The following is a 24,448-nucleotide window of genomic DNA, read 5'->3' as shown; positions in this document are numbered from 1 at the left end:
TAGCACAGCAGCCAATTTTTTACATGAGTAAGTGCAGACTGTTGTTGCAGTGGCTCTGGGTTGACTTGCACATAGAATTAGGCCAAAGTTCAAATTGAATTTAAATTGATATGTCAGTCCACTGTTCTTGAGAGCTCCTTTATGAAAATGGTACACTCTGAAATAATCCAGCCACTTATTTTAAGTGAAGATACATTACATTGGATTCACTGGATTTGATGGCAGATCCATTTTATGTATGCCACGGCAAGCTCCATGCACGCTGCTCTGTCACGTTCTTGAGTTAGACTCTTGATCTTCAGAATGCCTTTTCATCATTATCAGAGAACAGACCCAGGTATGGAAGTGGCCAAACTGTCGCTAATTATGAGGGCGGATGAGACATGTCTGCCCACCCAGACTGCCTGTAGTCTGGCTATCAGAATGTTTAAGATCCACTGGAAGTCTCTTGTCCTCCAGCTAGGTGGAGAGTTTGGAAGCAATTATAAGGTTAAATGCTAAGCTATAGTCAATTAACAGCATTTTAAAAGCATCGTAATCTTCCTTCCTGGTGTCCAGATGGCTCAGGGCTGTGTGTAGGAGGCGTGTGATGGCCTCATCAGTTGAGCGATTGGGAGAGTATGTGAACCGTAATGGGTCCAGGGTGACAGGTAATGAAGAAGTGATGAAGTCTCTGTCCAACAAGCACTTTATCACAGCTGAGGTCATGGCCACTGGCCGATAATCATTGAGGCAAGCGGGCTGGGGTTACTTTAGGACATGGACCATAATGGACTGTTTAAAGCATATGGGAATTACTTTAATGTGTCAGGGAGAGGTTGAATGTTCTCTCTCCTGAAAGCCCTCCTCATGTCATGCTCTCAATAGAGGAAAGGGCAACCCCATGTTTTTGAAAATGAGCCCGAGTGCCAAAACATGCATTTCCACAAATGACCCCTAAACTTGGTCAATCCCCATAGACCCCCATGACCACGATCTGTCTGCTATGCAGTTTCAAATCTTCAGAAAACCTATGAGTGACATCACACCAGATTTGTCCAGTTCATTTTTTGACAGTCTATGGACTGGAGCTTTACAATTTAATCATTTATGCAAATTAATTGGTCAGTTCATTTAATTGATTCGATGAGTCAGGTTTCCATTCAGAACCAATTAGAAATTATAGTGCTAAAATCAAATATAATCAAATCAACAGTCTACCTATGATTCAGGTACAGGTCTAGCTCCGATGTGATGAAAGTGTTTCCCACTTACACACACACACACTGCATGCAGGTTTCCAGAACCACCTGTATCTACATTCAAAGCAACTGAAAGCTCCACTGAGCTCTGCACTTCTCGCTGCCAGTTTCATGTTTCCTTTTCCTAGAAGGAACTACAGATCTAGTGGAACAGGTTGTAGTCCTGCCATAGCCTTCCATTTTTATCACTCAGCACTATGCTGAAGTTTGGGCAAGGTCGTTAATGTCTCTGTCGAAGATGCTCTGGTACAAGCCAATCTGTGTAGTCTGAAAGTTGGGAATGGGAAGAGGGGAATTTTTATATTTTACCATACATAAGGTCTCAGTAACAAGGGGCAGCTTTGCTATTAGTACTCAATGAGGTGGTGAGCACACAAGGAAACTCCATTAGTTCTAAAAGGAAACTGCCCTGGTGGTCCAGAAGGGCGTAGAACTCAATTTGTAATTCAACCACAGAAAAGGAGTGCATTCTATAAGTCTTTGCTGGAAATTACTACCTTAACATCATTTTTTTGATAGATATGGATTTTAGTCTATTTAAATAATTGATACATACAATAATGTGTTATTGGGTAATTTGTGGTAAGAAAAATATGATGTCAAATTTTAAATATTACCTGCAATAATTTAGAGCTCTTTTTCAATGTGTTTATGTCAAAGTTTATCTTGCAAGATATTTAAATAGTAAAATATTTGAACATAAAGCGTAAATAAATGTAAAGAATAAACAATATTTTATAAATAAAGGATATTTTTATCGTTTTTAAACAGTGAAATGTGTTCTAGCAGCTCTTGTATATGGAATTGCTTTTTCACACCTTGTCCTGTCTGTGTGTGTGAAGGTCTCTATATAGCGAGCCCCTTACCCCCAACCCGGGTCTGAGTCCAGACGGTTCCCCGCAGTGTGAAAGTCCATTTGACAAGGGTACTCTGCCCTCCCCGGCCAACTGGACCGAGTTCCTGAACGCCACCAACAGCAAGATGGAGCGAGAGCTGTCACAGCTCACCCTTACCGACCTGGAGCAGAGGGAGCTGTATGAGGCTGCTCGTCTGGTACAGAGCGCCTTCCGCAAGTACAAGGTACACGTCCATTTGTGTAAAATAGCAGTGCTGGGGATTGATAGGTGAGGTGTGGACAGGCAGTCATCGTCCTTTTATCCTTTGGTCTTTAGTTAGTCATTGTCTGACACAAAACCCACAAAGGTTCATGTCCTCGTGGCTTCAGCATGGAAAGGTGGCTAAACCAGCGCATGGCCTGGCTTAAGGAGCATATGCATTGCAATCTCTTTGTCTTTTTCCCCCTCTGTATTTCCATGTTCATGAAGTGTGCTGCCTCCCATGGCTGCCTGTAATGAGTTTCCATTGCACACATGGGCTCCTGGCACAAACACACACATGCTGCTCAGCCAGTTCTGGCAGCTGAAACAGAGCAGGGGGGGTTGTGGTTAACTTGACCCTCAACCCATGCCTACTGCACCTGCTTCCCTCCTGCTGCTCTCTCTCTCTCTCTCTCTCTCTCTCTTTTCTGTGTCTTCCTCTTCTTCCTCTCTCTCTCTCTCAGTTGGTGGTACAGTGCCTGTCTCTACCTGCAGGCATTGGACCAGTCTCAGCTCTAATCTCCTGCTCTGCTCTCCTGCAGGAACGTCCACTGTGCGAACAGCAGGAAGTAGCAGCTGCTGTCATTCAGCGCTGTTACAAAAAATATAAACAGGTAAGTTGACCCTGATTGACGTCTTTTCAGACTGACATCAACATTGCGTCACTGCTAACTATCATACATAAAAACTTGCAGCAAATCTGGTACACATCAGTGCGATTAGAGTCTGTATGTAGAGTCATTCTTCCTTACATGAGTATGTGCCACCTTCATCCTTCTCACATTCTAATCGTAAAACCATCTATAGCTAATCTTTTCTGTTCTTTTCCAAGCTAACATGGATAGCATTGAAGGTAAATCCATTATTTCGAAAAACACCAGCTCTCATTTGCACGTGTTAATACAGTATTACTGTATGTGGCCCTGTCCTCCACCTTGGATCGGTAATTAATCCCTGTGCTCTGTGGCAGTATGCACTTTATAAGAAGATGACGCAGGCTGCCATCCTTATCCAGAGTAAGTTCCGGAGTTACCACGAACAGAAAAAGTTCCAGCAGAGTCGACGGGCGGCTGTGCTGATCCAGCAATACTACCGCAGCTACAGAGAGTTCCGTCACCTCGGGCCTCACAGACGCACCCCCACATCGGCCCTGGTGCAGCACAAGCTCAGGTAGCCATTTCCATTTCAGGCTAAGGGCCCTGACACACAAAAAAAACATCAGTCTGCTTAGCGTGTTTTTTTTTTTTTAAGAGTGACCAGACCGACTTATACGAACAAGCTAACAGGCAACTTGGTGTCTCACAACTTTAGACACGATAGATTATTGTGTATAAAGTGATATTGGAATACGCACTGTCCTGCACATTTAGCATTTCCTTTTTCTAACACACCCAATTCAACTCAGGAGTGAATGTTCATCACAAAATCTTCAGGACAAGAGTTGGTCCTAACCCAGGGTTGGCCCCATATACAGTAGTAGGTAGAGATGATGGTTAACATTCGGTTGCTTTCCGTTTCATGTGATTTTGATTCGTGTATTTTTAAAGCGTTACCTTATTTGTTGTGTTAATTGTGTTAATCACTGTTTGTCATTTCAGAACTAATTTGCTCACTAAAAGACAGGAGCAGGCTGCCCGCAAGATCATGCGATACCTCCGTCGCTGCCGCCACAGGTAATTTCCTACTGACACGCTATCCTCTTGGTTGCACCACCGTGCATCCTGTAACTCTGGTTCAGCCAGGAATTAATTTCAGGGCATGAATAAGGGAACTTTGTAATAAATCACTGTGCAATCTGTACGGGTATATTGATAAGCAGAACATGTGCATGCATTTTGGGTGAATGCCAGACAGTAGTAAAGGGGGGGGGTGGTGATGGCACAAATGTGCTGTTTAGTCATTCAAGGCACGTTTTACAATGAACCAGTGTTGACCTTTATATGAGGTTGCTTTGTAATATCTCTATGACCGTTCTATTGAAAATAGATTTCCTCTCATTAAACCTTATCTATCATTTCTCCTCGTGAAATAAATGCCCCGCAGTGGTGTACAACATAACAGATGCATGAGCTTCAGAGAAATATTATGCAAAACAAGCATTATCGGTTAACACGTTTTTAATCAATGATGACCGATCAATCATTAACATCCCTACACAGTACACAGCACATAATTATCTGCATTGTATGTGTTATATTACCCATACATGAGTAAGCAATTGGTCATAAATGTCATAAACTCTTATAAAATATTTCACACGCAAATTAATAAAATGGTCTACACTGTTCACCAGCCATGGAGTAGTTGACTAGGCAGAGGAATCACTAACAAGACGTGACCAGGACACAAGTGTCACCACAGTGTGTTACAATGATCTGTCACTTTGCAAGTGAAGGGACAAACTGAAACAAGAGACAGTCATATTTAACAGAAGCTTTAGATGGTGTGAAGTTGTTGAGACAAGGTCGGACATGATAGTACCACCCCGTCCTCCTTCTTCTTCTTCCCCTCCATATGGTTTCTTCCCTTTCCCTCTGCTTCATACCAAATTACATAATATGTGCTAATAGCTGTGTGGTGTTGTTTTGCTGTTAATGCGAAGCGCCTTGATGGACCATAGACTGTTCAAGCGGGTGAGTGCAGCCTCAGCAACCCAGTTCGTCCTTTCTCTCTCTCTCTCTCTCTCTCACCTCACTCTCCTTTTCTCTCTACTGCGATTTCCTTCCTCTTGTTCATCTAAATATATCTCACTCTGGCATTCTTTTCTCTAGTCTCCTTTTATCTCCCTACCTCTTCTCTTCATCACTGTTGCTTGATGCCTGCTTGCATGACAGCTGCCGACTGGAAGCACAGATGGACCGTGAGCCTTAGAATAAGACCAGCTAACCACTACACTAAACAAGCACCCACTTATATTCCCCTCTGAAATCTAAATGTCTTCTTTTCTGTGTTGTTATGATGAAAGGACGTTTGAGGAATGAGCCATTAAAAAAAAAAACGTGTACGATGTTACCTGTGTTGCATGATGGGATGATTATGAGCCTTGCTTTCTGACAGGCATGCTGGGAGTGATGTGTCATTACCAAGGGGCATGAAGTCTTCCTCTATGATAAGCTGACTGTCTGGCTAGCTTACGTATTTTTGCTAATAAACAACTCATACCTCATAAGGTGTTATTACAGTGTGTGCCGGTGGGATCTCTCTCCCTCTCTCTCTCTCTCTCTCTCGGTCAATATATTCTGAAAGATCATCCCACTATTAACAAGATAAGCAGAACTGCTCAGTGCTGAGACCAGAGTGTTGGAGTAAATTATGCAGTTTATTTGTGAGACCCGAGGGGAATTGGCTAAACGCTTCAGTCTGAGCGGATAGCTTTATCTTTGGGGGGAATTGCGGGTGGAAAGGAGGACTTTCACTTTTAATATACGAAGCAAATAAAATGTATAGACTATTTTAAGTTTGTCCCATATATCAAGTACAAGATGAAATTTGCAATGTGACGCGAGAAAAATAGGACACATTCCCAAAGACTTATTATCATTATTATTATTATTATTTATTTTTTTTAAGAATCCATGTTGGATTGGAGACTTTATGTTCCACAATCCAGTACGAGTGCTGGTTCGGACATGTCCCACTGACACGTCTCCTTTCATATCAGTATGTTGCACTTCCTTTTCTCTTTTGTCTCTGTTAACCTTGTGTCTGTTGTTTTTCTTTTTTCCTTCCCAGAGTGAGAGAATTGAAAAAGGCCAGGGAACATGAGGATATCCAGACGAGCCCCATCGCAATGTGACATCCCTCTCCAGACTTCTTTTCCTGTTTTTTTTTTTCTTCTTTTTTCTGTTTGAACCCGACCTTTTACAAGAGGGGAAAAAAAAGGAAATTCAAGTGGGAAGAGTACAACTCTATACAGAACTACACAGAACTACAGACTTCTGCTATTATACAACACCACTTTTTCATATCTCTTTCTTCCTTCTGTCTTTCTTTTATAAAAGAAAGCGCTGACTTTAAGAGTGGATTAAAAAACAAAACTCAATGCGAGGATGTGATTGGAGGAGAAACATGCATTTGCTTCATGGCATTTTTTGCACTTTTTTCATGGATTTGGTTTGTTATTTTGAAGCGCATTGGAAAGGAAAGGATGTTGCGACTCTTCAGAGGATCAGAGAAAGAAGGTGAAGAACAGGTGGAAAGACTGGAAAAAAATATATATATTAAATCGATAAAGAAACCTGGCAGGTCCTGGCTCAAATCGTTGTATGGTGTTTAAACGAATTTAATGCTTAGGAATATGGTGAGGTATATAATGAAAATGTCCCATAAATCTATTTACATCCAGTTTATAAGAAAAAAAAAAATGTCACTTAAGTAAATTATAAGGCTGCAGCCTGTCATATTAGTGAATGTAGGGGTGAGGCTGAAAAAGGATATTTAACATTTCAGTTAATGTTATTCATCCTTATAAAGCCCATCGTAATCTAAGTGTGAATTGGAAAAGTGCAAAATCAGTGCACACATAAAAGCACTAAATCTCTGCAGAAGAAAAACAATACATTATGTCTGTGTCTATGAATTTATTTTTAACCCCTTATTGAATGTAATGAAAACGATAATGTTCCTTTTAAGGCAGTTTGCTACAGTATGGACCTTTTTATTCTCTTTTTGAAAAAGAAAACAAATTGCCTCATTTTGGTTTGTGTTAGTACTAGTAATCATCCATGATGCTCTTATCCTGTTCAAATGACCTTCATTGGCTCTTTAGGCCTTTAAAACAAAGCTCACAGACATTGCCTTGATATCTTAGAGATTCTCTGAAGGGTCCCTAAGCTAGCCCTGCAGCACGGGTTGGAAAAATCCATATTTTTGCGCGGTTTCTGTACATAAAGAAAGTGGATGGAACGGTATGAGAAGTTAAAAAAAAACTAAACATTTATCTGAACAGGACTGTATTTTAGAAATATATTATTTTATTCATTATAAGGGGTCAAAACAGGAAGTTGAACTCTAAATATTTGTATAGTTTTGTTTGAATGCCTAATAAGTATGGTTGTATTGTTTGTACATATTGTAAATACTCTGGGATAAGATGAGCTATGTGCATGAAAATCAAAGATACAGAAAAAAAAAGATGATTTAAAACAAAAACAAACAAAAAAAAAGAACAGCATTAGTGGCTATGCTCTGTAAAACTTTCACTATAAGAATATTTTATTTTATTTTGAATGTTCTCACGAAGAACAATTTGCTAAAGCATGACCTTATTGCAGATATGAAAAATACCATACTTATGAGGTAGAAGAAAACAACAAGCATTATCATTAGACAAAAAAAAAAAAAAAACGGTTGAGTTTTACATCCGTTTGTTTCACGGGTTACCAAGAGTCTTTTTCTCCACTGGTGCCAGTTAATGTGAACGCCGAGCAGAAGACGAGGCAGAGAAATGGTAGAACATTAACTTTCATCATTTCATCCGCAGTGACCAGTGAATACATGAAGTGCCACAGACAGGAGAGGATTTCACAAGTAACCTTTTAGTCTCCCATGTTTCTCTTGTTTCTCATATTGTAAATTCAAAACACAAAGATGTTTTAACTTTTGTCTACGTTCGCGACAGTCTGTATACAAAGTGACCATGATATATAAATTATAAGGCTGCTTGTTTTTTTTTTATTTCTTTTTTTCTTTGATGTTTTTTGCAACACTGACGAAAAATTGGTGATGGTTAAAGACGAGCAAGTCTTTCCTGCATGATGTGACTGGATATTTTGGTGCTAACAACAATGATGTAACAGGATAATGAGAAGAAACGCTTGGCCGATGCCGCGCTTTGGCACTGAACCAGCTGTTTGCACATTTAGGCAGTAAAGTAGCTTATGTCACATGTTCTAGCCAGCTTTGGAGGTGCATAACTTCCTGAGCGTGTAATAAGGGAGCGACCATAAACGGGCAGCGCTCGAAATAAGCTGAAAATGAAAATAATGGCACACAAATGGATTTTTAAACAAGGTCACGAGTCTATTTAGTTTGCCATTCGTTTTTTAAAATTACTGTTTAAGTGGTGCCATGACGTGGCTCGTCCTCTACAACTGTTTGTAAAAGTTTTGTTCCGTTTTTTTTTTATATATTTTGTTTATCTAAGTGTGAACAGTTCCGAGTGTTCATGTGGGAAGTGCCTAATCACAGCAAATTTCACTCAGCATGCAATGTAACAAACTGGACTGACCGACTATTTGGACAATGTAAAAGTGACTCTTCATCATGCTGACCATTTAATGTGTTATTTCGTTTTCTTCTGATATGTTTTGTCCACACTGCAAAAAGCTCAGTTCGTATTTAAAGCCTGTCGGAACTGCCAGTCAGGATTCCACATCCAGTCCTACATCCATCCATCCATCCATCCATCCATCCATCCATCCATCCTTTCATTATGAAGCAGTTTAGGATGTCTGCTATTGCACTGCTGGAGCCACATGAGAAGGTCTTATTATGCTTGCATGGGAAACATAGATAACCGGGTGACTAAAGCACACCCAGAGCATGCTTATTTTTGTAGATTTGTTAGGCAGATAGATTCGAGGAAGAAATAATGTTCTATAAAGCAATGCTGGTTTAGTAGCTCATACATCCTCGGAGGGTACAGGGTTATAGGAACGGAAAGGCAGACGAGAGGCGTTCAGTGGATAGGATCAATCAGTATTAACATGTTCTTGAGTGGCACACACATTTCTCAAAATAAGGTTCTAACCGTTTCCATTGCATTCAGCCACATCAACAAGTCAGCTGTTGATGTTCATGTCTTCACGCCACATTTTACGCATGCACATAAAAGTGATGTGTCCTATATATATATATATATATATATATATATATAAAACATATAAAACCGGGTCAGAACGAGCATTGTACTTGCAGGCAGTGGATAACCGTGACCTCTAGAGTGAATCTCCTAGCGTTAGTGACAAGTTAGCCTCACTTTTTGTATTTTTTACTCAGGGTGCCAAAACTGGGGAGGGGGAAGTGGAGCAGGTCACTGGAGAATCAGCTGCTGCTTACTGGGAAAATGAGCCAGAGCCGAGTCCCGATCAACTTACTGTGATTTTGATTATTCCATGCTGTTCATTTTTATCGAAAAACAAAAAAGAAAAAACACATACAAAGCTGATTTGTTTCGTGTACCGTAGGAATAACCGCAGGCCCCAAAAAAGCCCCATCGAAACGCGAACACGACAGTAGGAAGAAAGGCATCCCAGGGTAGTGGAGATATAATTAGTGGTGTGTGAGCTACAGTCCTGTATGTGCTTACATTTCAGACTGAAACACTGCCATTAATAGATGTAGAGTATGAATTTAGAAAAAAAAAATAAAAAAAAGGTACAAGGTAATAAATAATAAATAACAGTATTGACCTCATTTTTAATGTAATAGATTCCCTCTTTTATTTCACCTTCGAGCTGTTGGGTGCTTGAGAGATGTTAGATGGGCCATGGACTCACAGGGCATGAGATTCTCCTGAAATGCTTACCAAATGATCATCACAGCCCAGACATGGTCTCATGATCAGCTCACAGGCATCTAGCTTAGGTTAGTGGTTTTCTTTCACACATTATTGAAACTACCTTTCCTGCTTTTCTGCACCCATCCTCAAATAAAACAAGGCACATCGACGTAACCGAGCCGAAATCTGTCTCACAAAACTTTCCACTTGTGGACACAGAGCAATAAACATGTTTTATGAAGTTGAGACCTGCAGATCTTATGGAGATTCAAAAAAAAAAAAACAATTGGACACATGCAAACTTACACTTATGCAAATGCCGATAGGCTGGTGTGAGATTAGTGTTCAGTAGGCCTAGTTTATGGACAGCAGTTATAGGACATCTTTTACAGACCTGCACGTTTTCATCACTCCCAAAACCCAGAAAAATAGCGGCCCTGCTTTTATTCTAGGCCACCGGGGCCGACACTTTGCATGTGTAACTAGTGTTAGAGCTCTTTTTCTCTCTCCTCTCTAGCTGTCTTTCCTTGCTATATAGCCTTTGTCCTTCCTCTTTTTCTCCCCGATTTGTTCAACCGTTCATTTATTTTTCAAACTTTGTGTAAAATGGAGTATTATTTCTCTTTCGTTTCTCCCTACTCCTTATGTAAGTTTTATTTTTGTAACTGCATGTTAAACCGTCACTGAAATGATGGATATGTTAAAAAAAAAAAGAGAACTCAGCTGCTGAAGCCATGCAAAATGTTTTGAATTGCCCTTAAAATATGAAAGATGTTTTCTGAATGCTTTATATTCTTTCTGCTGTAAAATAATAAAAAGGGAGAAAATGACAAAAACTGTTATAATGAGTTCTTATGGTCTACGGAGAGTTTTATCACTTCTTGATTGGTTGCAATTAAAAAACAAAGTGCAGTTCATCACAAAGGGGATGAAAAGTCCCTATTACTTTTACATTAGAGATGACTGGGAATAAGACATAAGCTCTGCCTCAAAGCATCATAGTAGCAGCATTTATTCTGTAGCGGTGGCCAAACGTATTGACACTTAAATGAAATTCAGCGTTTTATTTACCACCATATAGCAATTGCTCTACAACAGTCAATATTTTATATAATGTACAGAAATTAGGTAAAGAACCAAGTGCACAATTCACTTGAGAATTCCCTAAAGCTATTTTGACCATAGGTGACACCACGGCATCAGAAAGTAAAAGTCCTGCTACATACAGTATTTGTTCCATTCATTAACTAAACCAGATAACTTTCATTAACACAGCTCTTCTGACAAACAGGTTTGAAGTGATTAGATTATCTGTTTTGTGCACAGAGACAAATATATAAAACATGGCATATGTTGTCTTAATACTTTTGGCTCCCACTGTTAATGTTAGGAAAAACTTGCACATACACTCAACTGTGTCCCCTAGTGGACATTATTAATACTACAACATTCTCTTTATTCAGGAGAGCACAAAATAGATTATTTTTTTACATTTACATTTAGACATTTGGCAGATGCCCTTATTCAGAGTGAAATAATTTTTTTATCTCATTATACACCTGAGCAGTTTTAGGGTTAATGGCCTTGCTGAAGAGCCCAACAGGGACAACGTGGTGGTCGTGGGATTTGAACCATTTTAGTATAAACATTCTTGTTCATGGTCTGAGAAAATGGCCTGCAATTGAAAGTGTGTCTGTGTGTGTGTGTGTGTGTGTACAGGATAAAGCAGTATACATGATCAGTGTGTGTGTGTGTGTGTGTGTGTGTGTGTGCAAACAGTATAGATGATGAGTAAGTGAGTGCATAATTGCACTCACTCACTCTGTGTATGTTTTTATTTATGTGTGTATTTTTTGTATTAGCCTAAGATATTCATGCAACACACTGCAATCACACACTGTGATTGCAAATGTAAGGGATTCAAAGGTAAGGGATCATGTTCAATTGCATATACAGTACAGTTATCCAGATTTGTGCATGAAAAGCACTTTACATGTTATCTGTTCTCACTGAAGCTGTACAGAAAAGAAAAGCTGACAGAGTGTGCCGTTATAGAAGACTCATGACAATGTGCATTGCTTTATTCTGATTGGTGAGGATGTATCGATTAATTATGGAAAAATGAAGATCAGCGGGCTGTAATTCAGCCACATGAAGTCACAGCTCTACTGATATCCAGTATGACAGCATGAATGAAATCACGATATTACTACAAAAGGTTTGTAAACAACAAATATAGTGAAACTAAGGTTTTGTACACAATATGGATCCAAAATTACTTTACTTTTGCTCCAAAAATGGAAATAGATCCAATAGAAGCAGATAGCTAATGGCTAGCCAATACAGGCTCCTTAAACGTGTATTCAGTACAATCACCTTAACATTTTTTAATTCCTCTCTCTTTCTGACAAGCTGTCAGATATTCAGTCAAAAGTTACATTTGTAAAAATGCATCATTTGTCTGCTTATGATGTTTCAGTTCCAGTGGGATGTCCCTTGGCTAACACGCCGTCCCAGTACAGTTATACTGAATACACTACAGCTGTGTTATGGCTCTTGAATGGCTACTAGTTAAACTACGGGTTTTTATTAATTGTAATACTCTGTACTCTTTGGCCCTATCATGTAGCTGACTTACTTACCGGACCGAGAGGAGGAACAGATATGTAGTTGTACTCAGCAGATGTCGTCCCACACATGCTGTTTGACTTTTTTTTTAAAGATTTTCCAGATACAAGATTTCTCATTTGTCCCAGTTTTAAAATACTTGTACACACACACACACACACACACACACACACACACACACACACACACACACAGCAAATTCCCCAGTGTCAAAGTAACACCCAAAGTGTTGAATTAACACCGAACAGTGTTTATGTAGGCGTAGTTGGACTCAAATGAAATCTGGAAGTGTTAAATCAACACATAGCCTACTGTACACACCAGACACAGCAGCAACAATTGTGTGTGTTTTTTTGACTACTGCATCTAAGGCGCTTTGCAGCAGCCTATTCCTTAACCAATACTTATGTGTAAGCTGTTAGAGTTCAATTACATTATGTTTTATGCCTTACCTAAACAGCAACACTGTTTAATACTGTTTGTCAATGTATTGCATCTATTGCCTGTTTTATTTGATACACCTGCTGTACCTCTACTGACTGTAACCCACCTGTCACCACTAATATTTGGGTGGTGGTACCACTGACCCGGTAACAACTGCAGCAAATTTGCAGTTGTAAACACTGTATATGCTCAGTGGCGTTTTAGTGCACGTACATACAAGTACATAGGCTCATCTCTTCCCATGCATCTTAATAATTCTCTAAATATTCATCCAAGCTCAATAATTCATTAGCATACTGTATCTAGGCTCTTTTTTGACAGAACTCTCAAACAAATGCTCTCTGTAGTCCTTTACAGATAAAATAACTGGATTCAATAGGGATTGGGGTCAGAGCATGAAATTATACCACATGTTATGTCGCATAGTGAGAAAAGAGGATTAAAAATAGTGTTTAACAGGAAAAATCTCACATCTGAACCTTTCTTGATTTTAGTTTTCCTACCTAGTGGATCAGTAGAGCTCCAGTTGAGACGTGGATGTGACTGCTGTGTAAGTTCCACGACTCAATAGAACTGAGGTTTGATTTTTAAAAGGGTCACTGTTTGTATTTCATTTGTAGATAAAATATACCAAAGACACAATGGGAAACCTTTTTTTTTATTATTATTTTTTTATTTTTTTAACATAACACTTTATTAGTGGTCCACATGTAGTCATTACAGCATTGACTAGAAAGGGAAATAATCCAGTGGCAGATATCAACTATCAAGTAACATTTCAAAAGGCTCACAGGACAACACAAAATGCCGGTGTTTAAAAATATAAACGACCCAACTACACAGAATTAAGTAGTTTACTTTTATCTACTTGTTCTATGTCTCCATAAATAATCCTTAAACCACAGTGTGAATGTATTTTATCTGTGTGTGTGTGTGTGTGTGTGTGTGTGTGGGTTTCCCGAACACAAGCCCAGTCTCTCAGACGTGCATGTGATTTCCTGTGCCAGGATTAAACACAGTACTTCCAAAAGCAATCAGCTCCATTGGCCCTCTTTCTGTACAGCCTCTTAATACCAAGTATGTGACTGAGAGAGCTTAGACGACCTGGTTTCTCCAGCAGAACCTGCAGGCGAGATGCATTTAACTGACACATTTTTACGAATCAATGCAAAAGTCACTCAGGCAAACACAAAACTGATCGATGATTGAAAAATGTTTGCAAAATACATTGCAGCAGGTTGACATAAATGAAACTGCAAATCTCACCTCTTTAAGAGCTTCTTTAGGGAGCAGCCCAGACACTCTGAGACCTTAGGAACAAAAGAAAAAAGTTACATTAAATCTTGGAGACAACAGTGACGTCAAATTAAAATGTTATATATATGGTATGATGAAAAGAAAAAGGATTAACCGTCAGCAGCCTTACCATCTTTGGAGAGTATCGGGGAATAACTGAGGCCTGTTGTCCTCTGGAGAAGGCTGTTTAAATCCATGTCCTCAGGACCGACTCCTTCTGCTTCCTCAACTGAGTCTAAAACATCGACGCATACAGTAAAACTAACATTTATATTTAAATCCTACTTCTTTTTCAGCATTCTACATAAAAAAGAGTAAACTTTCAAACAGAATCATATTTCTAAACCTTGCACTCACCAGGTCCAGGGTAAGACATGTCTGCTGTTTCTGAGACAGGATGTGCCAGCAACGGGTCGATGAAAAGCAGAAGGAGAGTCCAGGACATGAACAAATTACAAACCATCTCGACTTCACTGCCGTTCCTCACCTACTGTAGCTGTGCTGTTTCACCGAGCAGAGTGAAGACGGTGGAAATGCAGCAAACAAGACGGACCTTGAGTTTATATACTTCCCTCGTCTCGAAGGCGTCATGTTGGACGTGTATATCACTGGGCTTTTATGAGGCCTTTTTGCATTTTGAGTCAGACCAGGTCAGTCTGATCGAGTACCTGCGTCAATGAACACGGCAGTAAAATCAGGAACGGTTCGGTGTCCTGTGTGTCACTGTTGATGGTTTGTTTTTTAATAGATGCATAAAATGAGTGACACAGGTGTCCAAATGTCTCCGTGTCAACCCTTTCACCTCAGACACACAGTGACCAGGCAGGCTATGGTGATTTGTATACCTGCTGTAAAGCAGAATACATTTTATATCGTCTTTATGACACAGTATCTATTTATGAGAATATTTTTCTACACAAATAGATTGGTTTAATTTTTGGTGATGCTGGTGACGTAAATATTAGTCCTTATAAACATCCTGCCTGTCTGTTACAGTCTAGCATCAGGCCCTTTGCTACATGCTAGCATGTAATCAAATTTCTCCTTTAAAAAAAAAGGATTTATCTGAAGGTATAAATTTAATAACAAAATCCAGTCCAGCCTGCTGTCTATTTCTGGAGGGAAGATTTCTAAACAGAAGTAAACTGAAATATATATATTTTTTATTATTATTATAAAATTATCCAACGTTACAGTTCTCCAGAAATTATAAAATAACAATATGCTTTCCTTGAGAAAGAATGGCGGTAATAATATTTTACCTCAGGTAAAAATCTGAAAAGATGCTCAATATCCTTAATTAAATCCTTAAATCAAAGTGAAATAGTAAATAGGATTGTTTTACTTCATGTATAAAATATAAATATATTATATAATATATATATTTTAGTTGTGATTGTGGTGACTAGCTGTGCACGCGACTTCGTTCGCGTGGAATTGTTTTATAGTTACACGCCAACAGACATACATCAACTGATCAGTACAATTTATAACGAAATTGCACACTCATGCGCGCGTGTTTAAAAATGTAAAACGCCATCTGTTGAATTTTGGAATGAACTAAACTTTTTACGTGTTAGTGTAAAGTGCGAAGAATGAAGGTGTGAGATCGTTTATGAAGTACTGTACTGTAGATTTCAAGCGCACAGACACTCATAAGCGCGTATTACAAAATGTACAGCGCCATCTGGTGATTTTTTAGGTGAACTAATGATTTTTTTTTATTGACAAGGGTGTTTTCCATTTAAATTTCAAATAAGCATATCTTCTCTTACGATTAAACAAAGCCTATATGTTACCTCAAGTTCAGCCAAACACACCTGTGAAAACCCTATATGTTCAGTAGGTTTTTACGTGATGCGTCCACAAACAAACAGACAAAAAAAAATCCCAAAACCATCTTGTGTGTTTTATTACTCATCTCACATCCCCACAAATTATTTTTTCACAAATACCTTCAATGTACAGACCAGCCAATTTTTGAGTTTTATTATATGTATATATAGATAGCCAGCTACCATCAATAATGCTTCACTGATAAATACATACAAAATGTACAGTACATATGTAGCAATGGGTACATTAAATAATAGTGATGGGTATTATGTCTAATGTGTCATGATGTAATTATGTCATGTTAGATTAAAATATTGGAGTACAGAACTTAAGTTATATTGTGAATGAAAATAAAGTGAGAGAAGTAAACATCTTTCTTTGGTAGTGCAGTAAGTAACTCTCAAGTAGTCTAGGTGAAAGAAAAGTTATTCATTCATGTACATGAATAAAAGAGAGGTTTTGTTTGTACATTAGTCAAAACTCGCTCTTTCAATTATATCTTTACGTTTCATACATTGGAGGACAACCAAAAACCAGTCTAAAAAAATCTGTCTGTCTGCATATCTGTCTGTCTGACAGGATTTAATAAACCTTGGGGAGTACTTAGATATCTGCATTAAGTTAAACTTGTGCCATAAATTAAATTAAAATGTTAATTAAAATTAAAAAAGCAATTTTATGAACAATTATGTGCAAGATTTAATAATCTACTTTAATATAATCTACTAATAATCTACTTGCTCAATGTAAACAAACACCTGCACCAATAGATATTAAATAGAAAAGCTAAATTTCTATTTTTACTGGGATTTGTTAATATTTTCATTGCTGGAATAACAGCGCTAAAGTGGTATAAGTGAATTTTTAACACAATAGAGTCATTTTAAGAAGAAAAATGAATCTTTATTTGATCTACTTTTTTCGATTTCTCATCTGTGATTCACTCTCCAATTACGGAACAGGGTGTGCAATTGGCTGACAATAAATTAAGTACAACTTATTGTAAACAAGGTCTAAGATACTTAACCTTATAAAATTTTATCTCCTTGCATTAATAAGTTAGGCAGAGAGTCCTGCCGTACAGAAAGACAGGCAGACATGTATGTGGGATTCAACTTCACCAGGCAATTTTGAAAAAACAAATAAACCTAACCTACATGTCTTTGGGTTGTGGAAGAAAAGTGGAGTAACCTGGAAAAAAAACATCAAGCACAGGGAGAACATGCAAAGTTCATGCATACAGACTTGAGGAACGAATCGAACTCTTGTTCCTGGAGGTGCCAGGCTGTGCTGTGCTGCCAAAAAAGTTAACTAAGAGAAAAAAAAGGGACAACAACAGTACAGCACTTTGTTACTTCTCACCTCTGCTATTACTTCAGGCGCATTTGTCGTTCCCTGTGAAACCATAGCTTAAAATGCTTCAGATATGCAGGGTAAGCATAAAGTCTTTCCCTGATTTAAAAAATAAATTACATAAAACCCAGTGTATACATATACACACATGGTGTCAATCCATCACTGGGCACACACACACATACACACACACTCACTACGGGCAAGTTGGGGACGCCACCTAACCTAATCGGCATGTCTTTGAACTGTGGGAGGAAACAGAAGGAAGAAAGAAGAAATCCACCAAGCATGGTGAGAACATGCAAACTCCATGCACACAGGTGGGAACTGAACCCTCGACCCTGGAGGTGCAAGGCCACAGTGCTAACCAATATGCAACCAGAATAGTATTTATATATAAAAGACATAAAAGCATATATAAAAGAGTGTTTATTAAAATTAATTAAAGTTCATATGGCTCATTAAAAATATTTTTAAATAACAAACTCATATTCACTGTTTCTGTTTATACAACGAATTAATTGATCCGTGGAATAATTCAAATCTCTGAAAAAAACTTTTTTTTTATTGAACGATAAATGCCTGTAGCATTTCCAATTAATTTCTGATAATGGATCAAGTTTTCATGTCTTGGATTGTTTTGTTTACTTAGAATTGTTGCCCTTAAAAGGTACTTTGCCACAAATGTACATCGCACTCCATTGCTTCTGTGGTACTTTATTATCTGTGTGGTAATTATAGTTTTATGTAAATCAGTACTAATTGATTTAAAAATGCAGCTACTCTGCCACCTAGTGACAGAATCTAGAAGGATCTACGTAGTAGCCACAGCATTTTTTTTTTTTTTTTTTTACCAAGTATTGTATTGACTGTACCAAGCATTCCTGAAATGAACTGCGGCACAATTTGAAATGTGAAAATCGTCTGCGGTCCACCCGAAACCTTTAATCACATCTCTGATCAACACGCGAGACTGATGTTAGTGAAGACTATCACGTTGTTTAAATCCCCAAGCTTTGTTTCATTAGTTCTGGATACGTTTTCCATGAACCATTACCATAAGGTTAAAAAAAAGTTATAGAAACTTTAGAGACACATTCCCTGGGCCATACTGCAGAATGTAGAATAATGATTATACAGTAGTTCCTGTTAAACCAAATGGGAGCTAATAAATATCGGTGTTCAGAATGTTTTATGAACCAAAAAAAAAAGCATATCCAAAACTTTTACAACAAGCCTTCCTCAATATTATTCTGAAACCAAGAACAATTCTTTTATTTTCTACAGCAGGGGTACTAAATAAAAATTTCTGACCAGAAATTTGAGGTCGGAATTTCGTGTTTGCGTTAGGCACGTTTGCGTTAGCCATCCATAGCATTTAATAATATATATTGCCAGTTTTTAGTAATTACATTAAACGTGGACAATTTGATATTTGTATATTTTCTTCTATTTGTATGGAACACAAACACCGGGCTCTCGGTTCGCGGAATTTTACACACTCACTTCTGGGGGCTCCAATTTTCTCCCCAATATTAGTCGTAGCCAATTCCTCCCCGTCGCTAGGGGGCTCCCACATTAAGGCTACTACTACCACTCGGAAGGCCGAAGACTATTCCGTGTTTACTCTGAATCGCGTGACGTCAGACGACCACATCTTTTTCGAACTGCTTGCTCACGCACCGTTAGGGGCGGAGTAACACACTCGGAGGAAAGCGCTAGCCGCTCCTTCCGCGTGCGCGAGCTCCCATACGCCCCTGATTGGCTGTAGAGCCGTGATTAATGTGGGAGCGCGAGTACCTCTCTTCCCTCCCACAGCTTTAACAGCTTTTTAATATCACCAACAATACTGTCTGTTCGGTTGTGCAATATACGAGACAAACTGTAACTAACAACCCACAGAATGAATAAACATATAATTATTTAAAGGTTTGGTTTTCATAGTCTACTGTCCTTTACTTGGAGTAAGCTATTGTCTGTTGCGTTTTCATTACTGTTTATTCCAACGCTCTGTGTCTATCCACAATAAATTATTGCGCTGATTGGCTCTGTTGATTGATGTGTATAGCCACGCCAACCTCCTAGATTACTGGTATGTTAATTATTCTTACTGAACAGAAAACCATCAGAACTGCTAAGCAGTCTGGGTCTGGACCATAGTCTGCCATAAATTAGTGATGCCTGTTGTATCTCATGGCACTCTAAGCGGGGTGGACCTGGAGAGGGTGCCAATCTAATATAGAGGAACAAACTAACATTTCCAGAAAAGTTTAGGTACCAAATAAAAACAAATGTTTTTCTAAATAATTTAGGATTGAAAACAAACATTTTTAGAACATTTCATAACAAAAACAAACAGAACATTTCAGAATCCAACAGTAAACTTTTAGAACAAGAACCAGTTGTTCTGAGAATATTTTCAAAAACGTTCAAACACCAACTTTTCCAGAACATTCCAGGGGGCGGGGTTTCAGAAACCAAAACATTAGTAGTGTATACATTGTTTTAATATTAACTTTTTGTAAAAAAAAAAAACGTTGTAGAATTCCAAACGTGGCACTTTGCACTACTGTGCGTGCGCGCACGCGTGTGTGTATGTGAGTGTGTGTGTGTGTGTACTGTATGTGACGGCAGGTAGCAATAATACGGCTGAAGTTTGTCCTCGCTGGCTTTCCATCGCTCAGACAGCTCGGCTTCAAAGCCACAAACAGGGAAGAATCTCCATCAACACAAGAGGAGCTGTGACTCACAGTAATGCAATTACACTTATGATTAATCACTCTCACACACACACTGGAATGCGGTTTGTTCTGTGGTCAGCTGCTGAAGCTCTAACAACAACTCTGCTCCCGATATTCAACAGGTTGTACGGACTGCTCTCTCTGTCTCTGGTTCTCAGGAGCTCGACGCGTTATACACAGAAGTTGCTCCAGGTAAGAAGCTTTATCAGCTTGTGTTTACACGGAGTTTCGGTGTGTGTGTGGTTTAGAAAGTCCCGTCGAGTCAATTAATAAAACCATCTTACAGCTGCAGTGTGAGCTGGAACATAAAAAAGCATTTTTTTTTCCTTTGGAAGGCGAAATTCACCTTTAACAACATAGGCTTCAGCTTTGTACTCCTGTCACACTTCTGTTTGTGTATTTATTTATTTTTTTGTCTGATGTTTTTATTTTTTGTGTCTTTTAAATGTGTACATTTGGTGATTTTTCATGTCATTCCCATAGAATAATCACTTTGTGGATCTCTGAATGTTATTAAATATCCCTTTTCCATTTTCACTAAGCACACATACCTAGGATTACTGTAGTGTTTTTAATCACGTGCTATCAAAAATGACCTAAAAGTTGTAGTGAAATCAGCACTTGCGCACATACTGTACATACATATCCACTTCAATAGGAACACCTGTACACCTGCTCACTTGTGCAATTATCTTAATTAGCCAGTCAGCACAATGCATCAAATCACACAGCTGTCAGGTCAAGAGCTTCAGGTTTTTTCACATCACATCAGAAGTATTTGACTTTAACTGGTTGTTGTTGTGGGTTGGTTTCAGTATTTAGGACACTGGTTATCTCCTTGGATTTGCACTTCAGCAGACAGCAGTCTCTAGGGCTTACATACAATATATGGAGCAAAATTAGTTGTCCAAGCCTGTTAATTTTTTAATTAAGTTGTGTGAAGGACAGTCTTAATGTTTGAGCATGCTGTACCAAGACATCTTGGACAATGTTACGCTTCTAACTTTGTAGCAACAGTTTGGGGAAGACCCTTTTTTCTCTTCCAACATGACTGTGCCCCAGTGAACAAAGCAAAGACTATAAAGACAAGGTTTGAGGGGTTCAGTGTGGAAGAACTTATCAGGTCCTAACATAGAGCCCTGTGACCTCAACCCCATCGAGCACCTTTGTGATTGCGAGCCAGTCCTTCTCGTCCAACATTAGCACCTGACCTCATAAATGCTCTACAGAATAAATGTGCATGAATTCCCACAGAAACACTCCAAAATCTTGAGGACCGCATTACAAGAAGAGTAGAAGCTTGGTGGACCAACTTCATGTCAAAGTATATTTATTTGGATACCTTGTTATTGCATATTAGGCCTTTATTTTTGTCCATATAATGTAAGATGGAGTGAAAAACAAAAAAAGGACTCGGAGGAGAATGAGCAGACTAGACTTGATAAGGATACCAGGAAAAACAAAGCTGAGGGTTAGAAAAAGAGCAGTTGACTTTTCCCCTCTAATCTTCAACTATCCTGCGTGGCTGACCATGATAGCCTCAGATTCGGGAGCATAGCTGACAGGTGTGGAACCCAATATATTCCTCTGCTGTTATAGCCCATCAATATTAAGGTTTGATATTTTGTGCATGCTAAAATGCTTTTCTGATCAACACAGTTTCAAAGAGTGGTTATTTGAGTAACTATATCCTTCCTGGCAACTCAAATCTGGCAGATCTACCCATTTTCCTCTGACCTCTCCTGTCAGAAAGCTTTTTCCGCCCGCAGAAATATTATTCACTCAGTGGTATTTTTGTTTTTCACTCCATCCTGTCTGAACTCTAAAGATTGCTGTGTGTAAAATTCACAAGAGGTCAGCAGTTTCTTAAATACTCAATGATGCCAAGGTTAAAGTCAATAAGATCTCAATTTTCTCACACACTGACACTTGATGTGAACTTTAACGGAAGCTCTTGACCTTCTGAATAATAATCTGAATAATTATAAGAATCCTTCTACTGCCACATGATGGCTGATTAACTGCATAAATGTGTGTACATATTTTTACTACTTTCGTGGTCACCAGGTTGTGTGTAAATGGTGTCCTCTACAGAATTTCCTTAGTCCAGTGTCACCAAATCTTCTTATAGAGCTGCACTATTTTAAGATTGTTTTGTGACTTGTCTATGTTCTGTCTTTTTTTATTTTTATAGTGTATCCCTTTGGAGTGCTTTGCAGTGAGTACGCTTCTCCTTCAGACAGATAGGCTTTTAGCAGGCTGCGTCTCTGTGGCCATGAGGGATCATGGCAGAACTGCAGGTGGATCAATCTAACCTGCCTCGGGTTCAGGAGGGTAAGATTAATGCCATGCCTGTTTTATGACACTCTCTCTCTCTCTCTCTCTCTCTCTCTCTCTCTCTCTCTCTCTCTCTCTCTCTCTTTCACTGATAAGGCTTCATAAGCAGGCAAGGTCCTCTTCTACCTAACAGAATGATTTCCTTTCTAGATGTCTCACTCTGCAGTCATAACATTAAAGCAGTGCCACATGAACAGGACTGATAAGAGTAAAAAATCTGATAGACATTCCAGATGCATTCATGCTGACTCTGTAAATTAGACCATGATTCTTCAGAGAGCAATTTGCTTTTAAGTGTTTAAACTTGGTATTGCATGTTTCCCCCTGCTTTTTACATAGTGCATGGTGTAAATTCTGTTAAAGCTAAAGCAAAATGACTATCAAAAAAAGGAATGTTTTTTTTTCCTTCTGAAGATGATTGCATGTTTGCACTAGAATGAGCACCGACTGTGAAATGAAGCCCCATCACTGTGTGTTACTAAAAATTTATTCACATTAATTCACACATTTTTTATACTTAGTCTTTTCTACTTACTCGTTACTATTTTTCAAAATTGAAATTTACAAGATGTACTTCATTGGCATTTTCTCATCTCTGCCTCTCTCTCTCTCCATGTTTTTCATTGTACAGTTATCTCCCTGTATGTTTCACTTTTGGCTTATCACATGTTGTGTTAGTCTTGGTCTGGCAGCTGTCCTGATATAGAATGACATTGACTGGGGGATTTTAGGCCTCAGAGGAAAATCAGCCCTCTTACTTCTGACCTCTGATCTCTCTCCTGTCAGTCATCCTTATCCTCTATTTACTGAGACGCCTATAGCCAGACAGATTATATTTATATCTTCCTGTTGGGGCTAGTCAAGCTAAAGTTGATGGAGGCGGTGGAGGAGTCTGTGGGGAAACGGATTTAGTTTCAAACAGAAGCTTTTTTATTTTTATCCCTCTGTGTGTTTTCACTTTTTAAAAAGCCAGTCACTTGGAACTAATGTCACTGTTCACGTGTCAAGATAAAAACTTCCTCTCTTGAACCCATTTCTCTCACACCCTATGAAACTGAAAATAAAAGAAATTCCATAGTTGGTTGGTTGATACAGTTGCTGGGTTAGTGACTTTACCTGGAATTTAGCTTTACGTGAAACTTACCAAAGCCAGAAAGGTCAGTGTAAGCTCACCATGCAAATGTAAAGCTTAAACAAATTCTGCATTAGCGTCATCCGAGCAGAATTACTTTCACTAGGCCTCATTCACTTTAATGTTTTGAGATAAGCTCTTATGCCTAGACAGAAATGTATTAACTGCTGGACAAGCGAGTTTCAACAGCATTATTTTCACAAGCACATGTGGTCAACAACAAAATGGGTATGGCCATATCCTCACTATATGAGGATATATCTAAAGGCGATAAAAACTGTATTAGTATTAAAGTATAAAGAATTAGTTGTCAACCCACCATCAAAGAAGTACCACAAAAAGCACTGTTTAATTTACCTCTATTCACATTGATTTAATTCAGTTCAAACAATGCATTGTTTTGTATAGCATGTTTTAATAATAGGTATTGTCACTTTTACAGAGTTACATATCATACTATATATCATTTTAATACAATGCTGTTATGGTAAAATACATTTTCTGACCAAAAAAAAAGTTTCAGATGGGTCAAATTTTTAGCTTGTTGCAAGAAATTTAAACAGTTAAGAACATTTAAAATTACTGGATTTGGGTTAAAAGCTGTCTAACATATTATTAAAACCTGGCTGAATAAGGCAGAACCTTCAAGTTACTTTGTGTAAATCAGAACTATTCTCAGATGAGAACTCGCGGGCTTGGGTCTAAACGGCTGTGTGGCCATTGGAAAACCACTTGTTAGGAAGACCTATTGGGGCGAAAAGGCTTCAGTTTGCTCTGGAAAATGGAGACTGGACTTTGGAGCATTGTAAAATGGTCATGTGGTCTGACGAGTATAGATTGAC

At 38.6% G+C, this 24,448-nt stretch overlaps 3 protein-coding genes across 9 annotated transcripts in view; 2 read left to right on the top strand and 1 right to left on the bottom strand.

Moving 5' to 3' along the window:
* The window catches only part of camta1a (calmodulin binding transcription activator 1a), a 436,555-nt gene extending 425,896 nt beyond the window's left edge, over positions 1-10,659 (top strand). For 2 of the 5 annotated variants that reach the window (XM_053482710.1, XM_053482706.1), the window contains 7 exons: positions 2,084-2,321; positions 2,881-2,952; positions 3,171-3,191; positions 3,309-3,508; positions 3,937-4,011; positions 4,941-4,971; positions 6,071-10,659. In XM_053482710.1, coding sequence (XP_053338685.1) covers positions 2,084-2,321; positions 2,881-2,952; positions 3,171-3,191; positions 3,309-3,508; positions 3,937-4,011; positions 4,941-4,971; positions 6,071-6,103 — 670 coding nt within the window. In that variant the 3' untranslated portion in view covers positions 6,104-10,659. Of the gene's footprint in view, positions 1-2,083; positions 2,322-2,880; positions 2,953-3,170; positions 3,192-3,308; positions 3,509-3,936; positions 4,012-4,940; positions 4,995-6,070 lie in introns of all 5 variants that reach the window. The other 3 variants (XR_008356115.1, XM_053482708.1, XM_053482709.1) reach the window with 3 other exon arrangements.
* Positions 10,660-13,638: 2,979 nt separating this feature from the next.
* uts2a (urotensin 2, alpha) lies at positions 13,639-15,549 on the bottom strand. Its single transcript, XM_053483267.1, has 5 exons — positions 15,470-15,549; positions 14,565-14,875; positions 14,338-14,442; positions 14,178-14,221; positions 13,639-14,034 (listed from the first exon to the last, which is right to left on the bottom strand). Exons 2-5 carry the CDS (start codon positions 14,668-14,670, stop codon positions 13,921-13,923), a joined length of 369 nt encoding a protein of 122 aa, XP_053339242.1. The 5' UTR covers positions 14,671-14,875; positions 15,470-15,549; the 3' UTR covers positions 13,639-13,920.
* A 4,491-nt stretch (positions 15,550-20,040) lies between these two features.
* Positions 20,041-24,448, top strand: part of ccdc187 (coiled-coil domain containing 187) — a 31,900-nt gene continuing 27,492 nt past the window's right edge. Inside the window, exons 1-3 of one of the 3 annotated variants that reach the window (XM_053482673.1) lie at positions 20,041-20,147; positions 20,260-20,329; positions 22,332-22,471. In XM_053482673.1, coding sequence (XP_053338648.1) covers positions 22,423-22,471 — 49 coding nt within the window. In that variant the 5' untranslated portion in view covers positions 20,041-20,147; positions 20,260-20,329; positions 22,332-22,422. Of the gene's footprint in view, positions 20,148-20,167; positions 20,330-22,331; positions 22,472-24,448 lie in introns of those variants that run through there. The other 2 variants (XM_053482672.1, XM_053482677.1) reach the window with 2 other exon arrangements.

This window comes from Clarias gariepinus, chromosome 22 (genome assembly GCF_024256425.1).
Source record: "Clarias gariepinus isolate MV-2021 ecotype Netherlands chromosome 22, CGAR_prim_01v2, whole genome shotgun sequence".
In the NCBI taxonomy this organism is placed as follows: Eukaryota; Metazoa; Chordata; class Actinopteri; order Siluriformes; family Clariidae; genus Clarias; species Clarias gariepinus.
The sequence above is the reverse complement of the archived record's forward strand: the minus strand, read 5'-3'. Positions and strand labels throughout refer to the sequence as shown.

Coding starts and splice junctions, on each gene's coding strand:
- uts2a (XM_053483267.1), bottom strand. CDS start 14,670: ATGGTTTGTAATTTGTTCATGTCCTGGACTCTCCTTCTGCTTTTCATC. Junction 14,222..14,337: donor CCCGATACTCTCCAAAGATG/GTAAGGCTGCTG, acceptor TTTGTTCCTAAG/GTCTCAGAGTGTCTGGGCTG. Junction 14,035..14,177: donor CTAAAGAAGCTCTTAAAGAG/GTGAGATTTGCA, acceptor TCTCGCCTGCAG/GTTCTGCTGGAGAAACCAGG.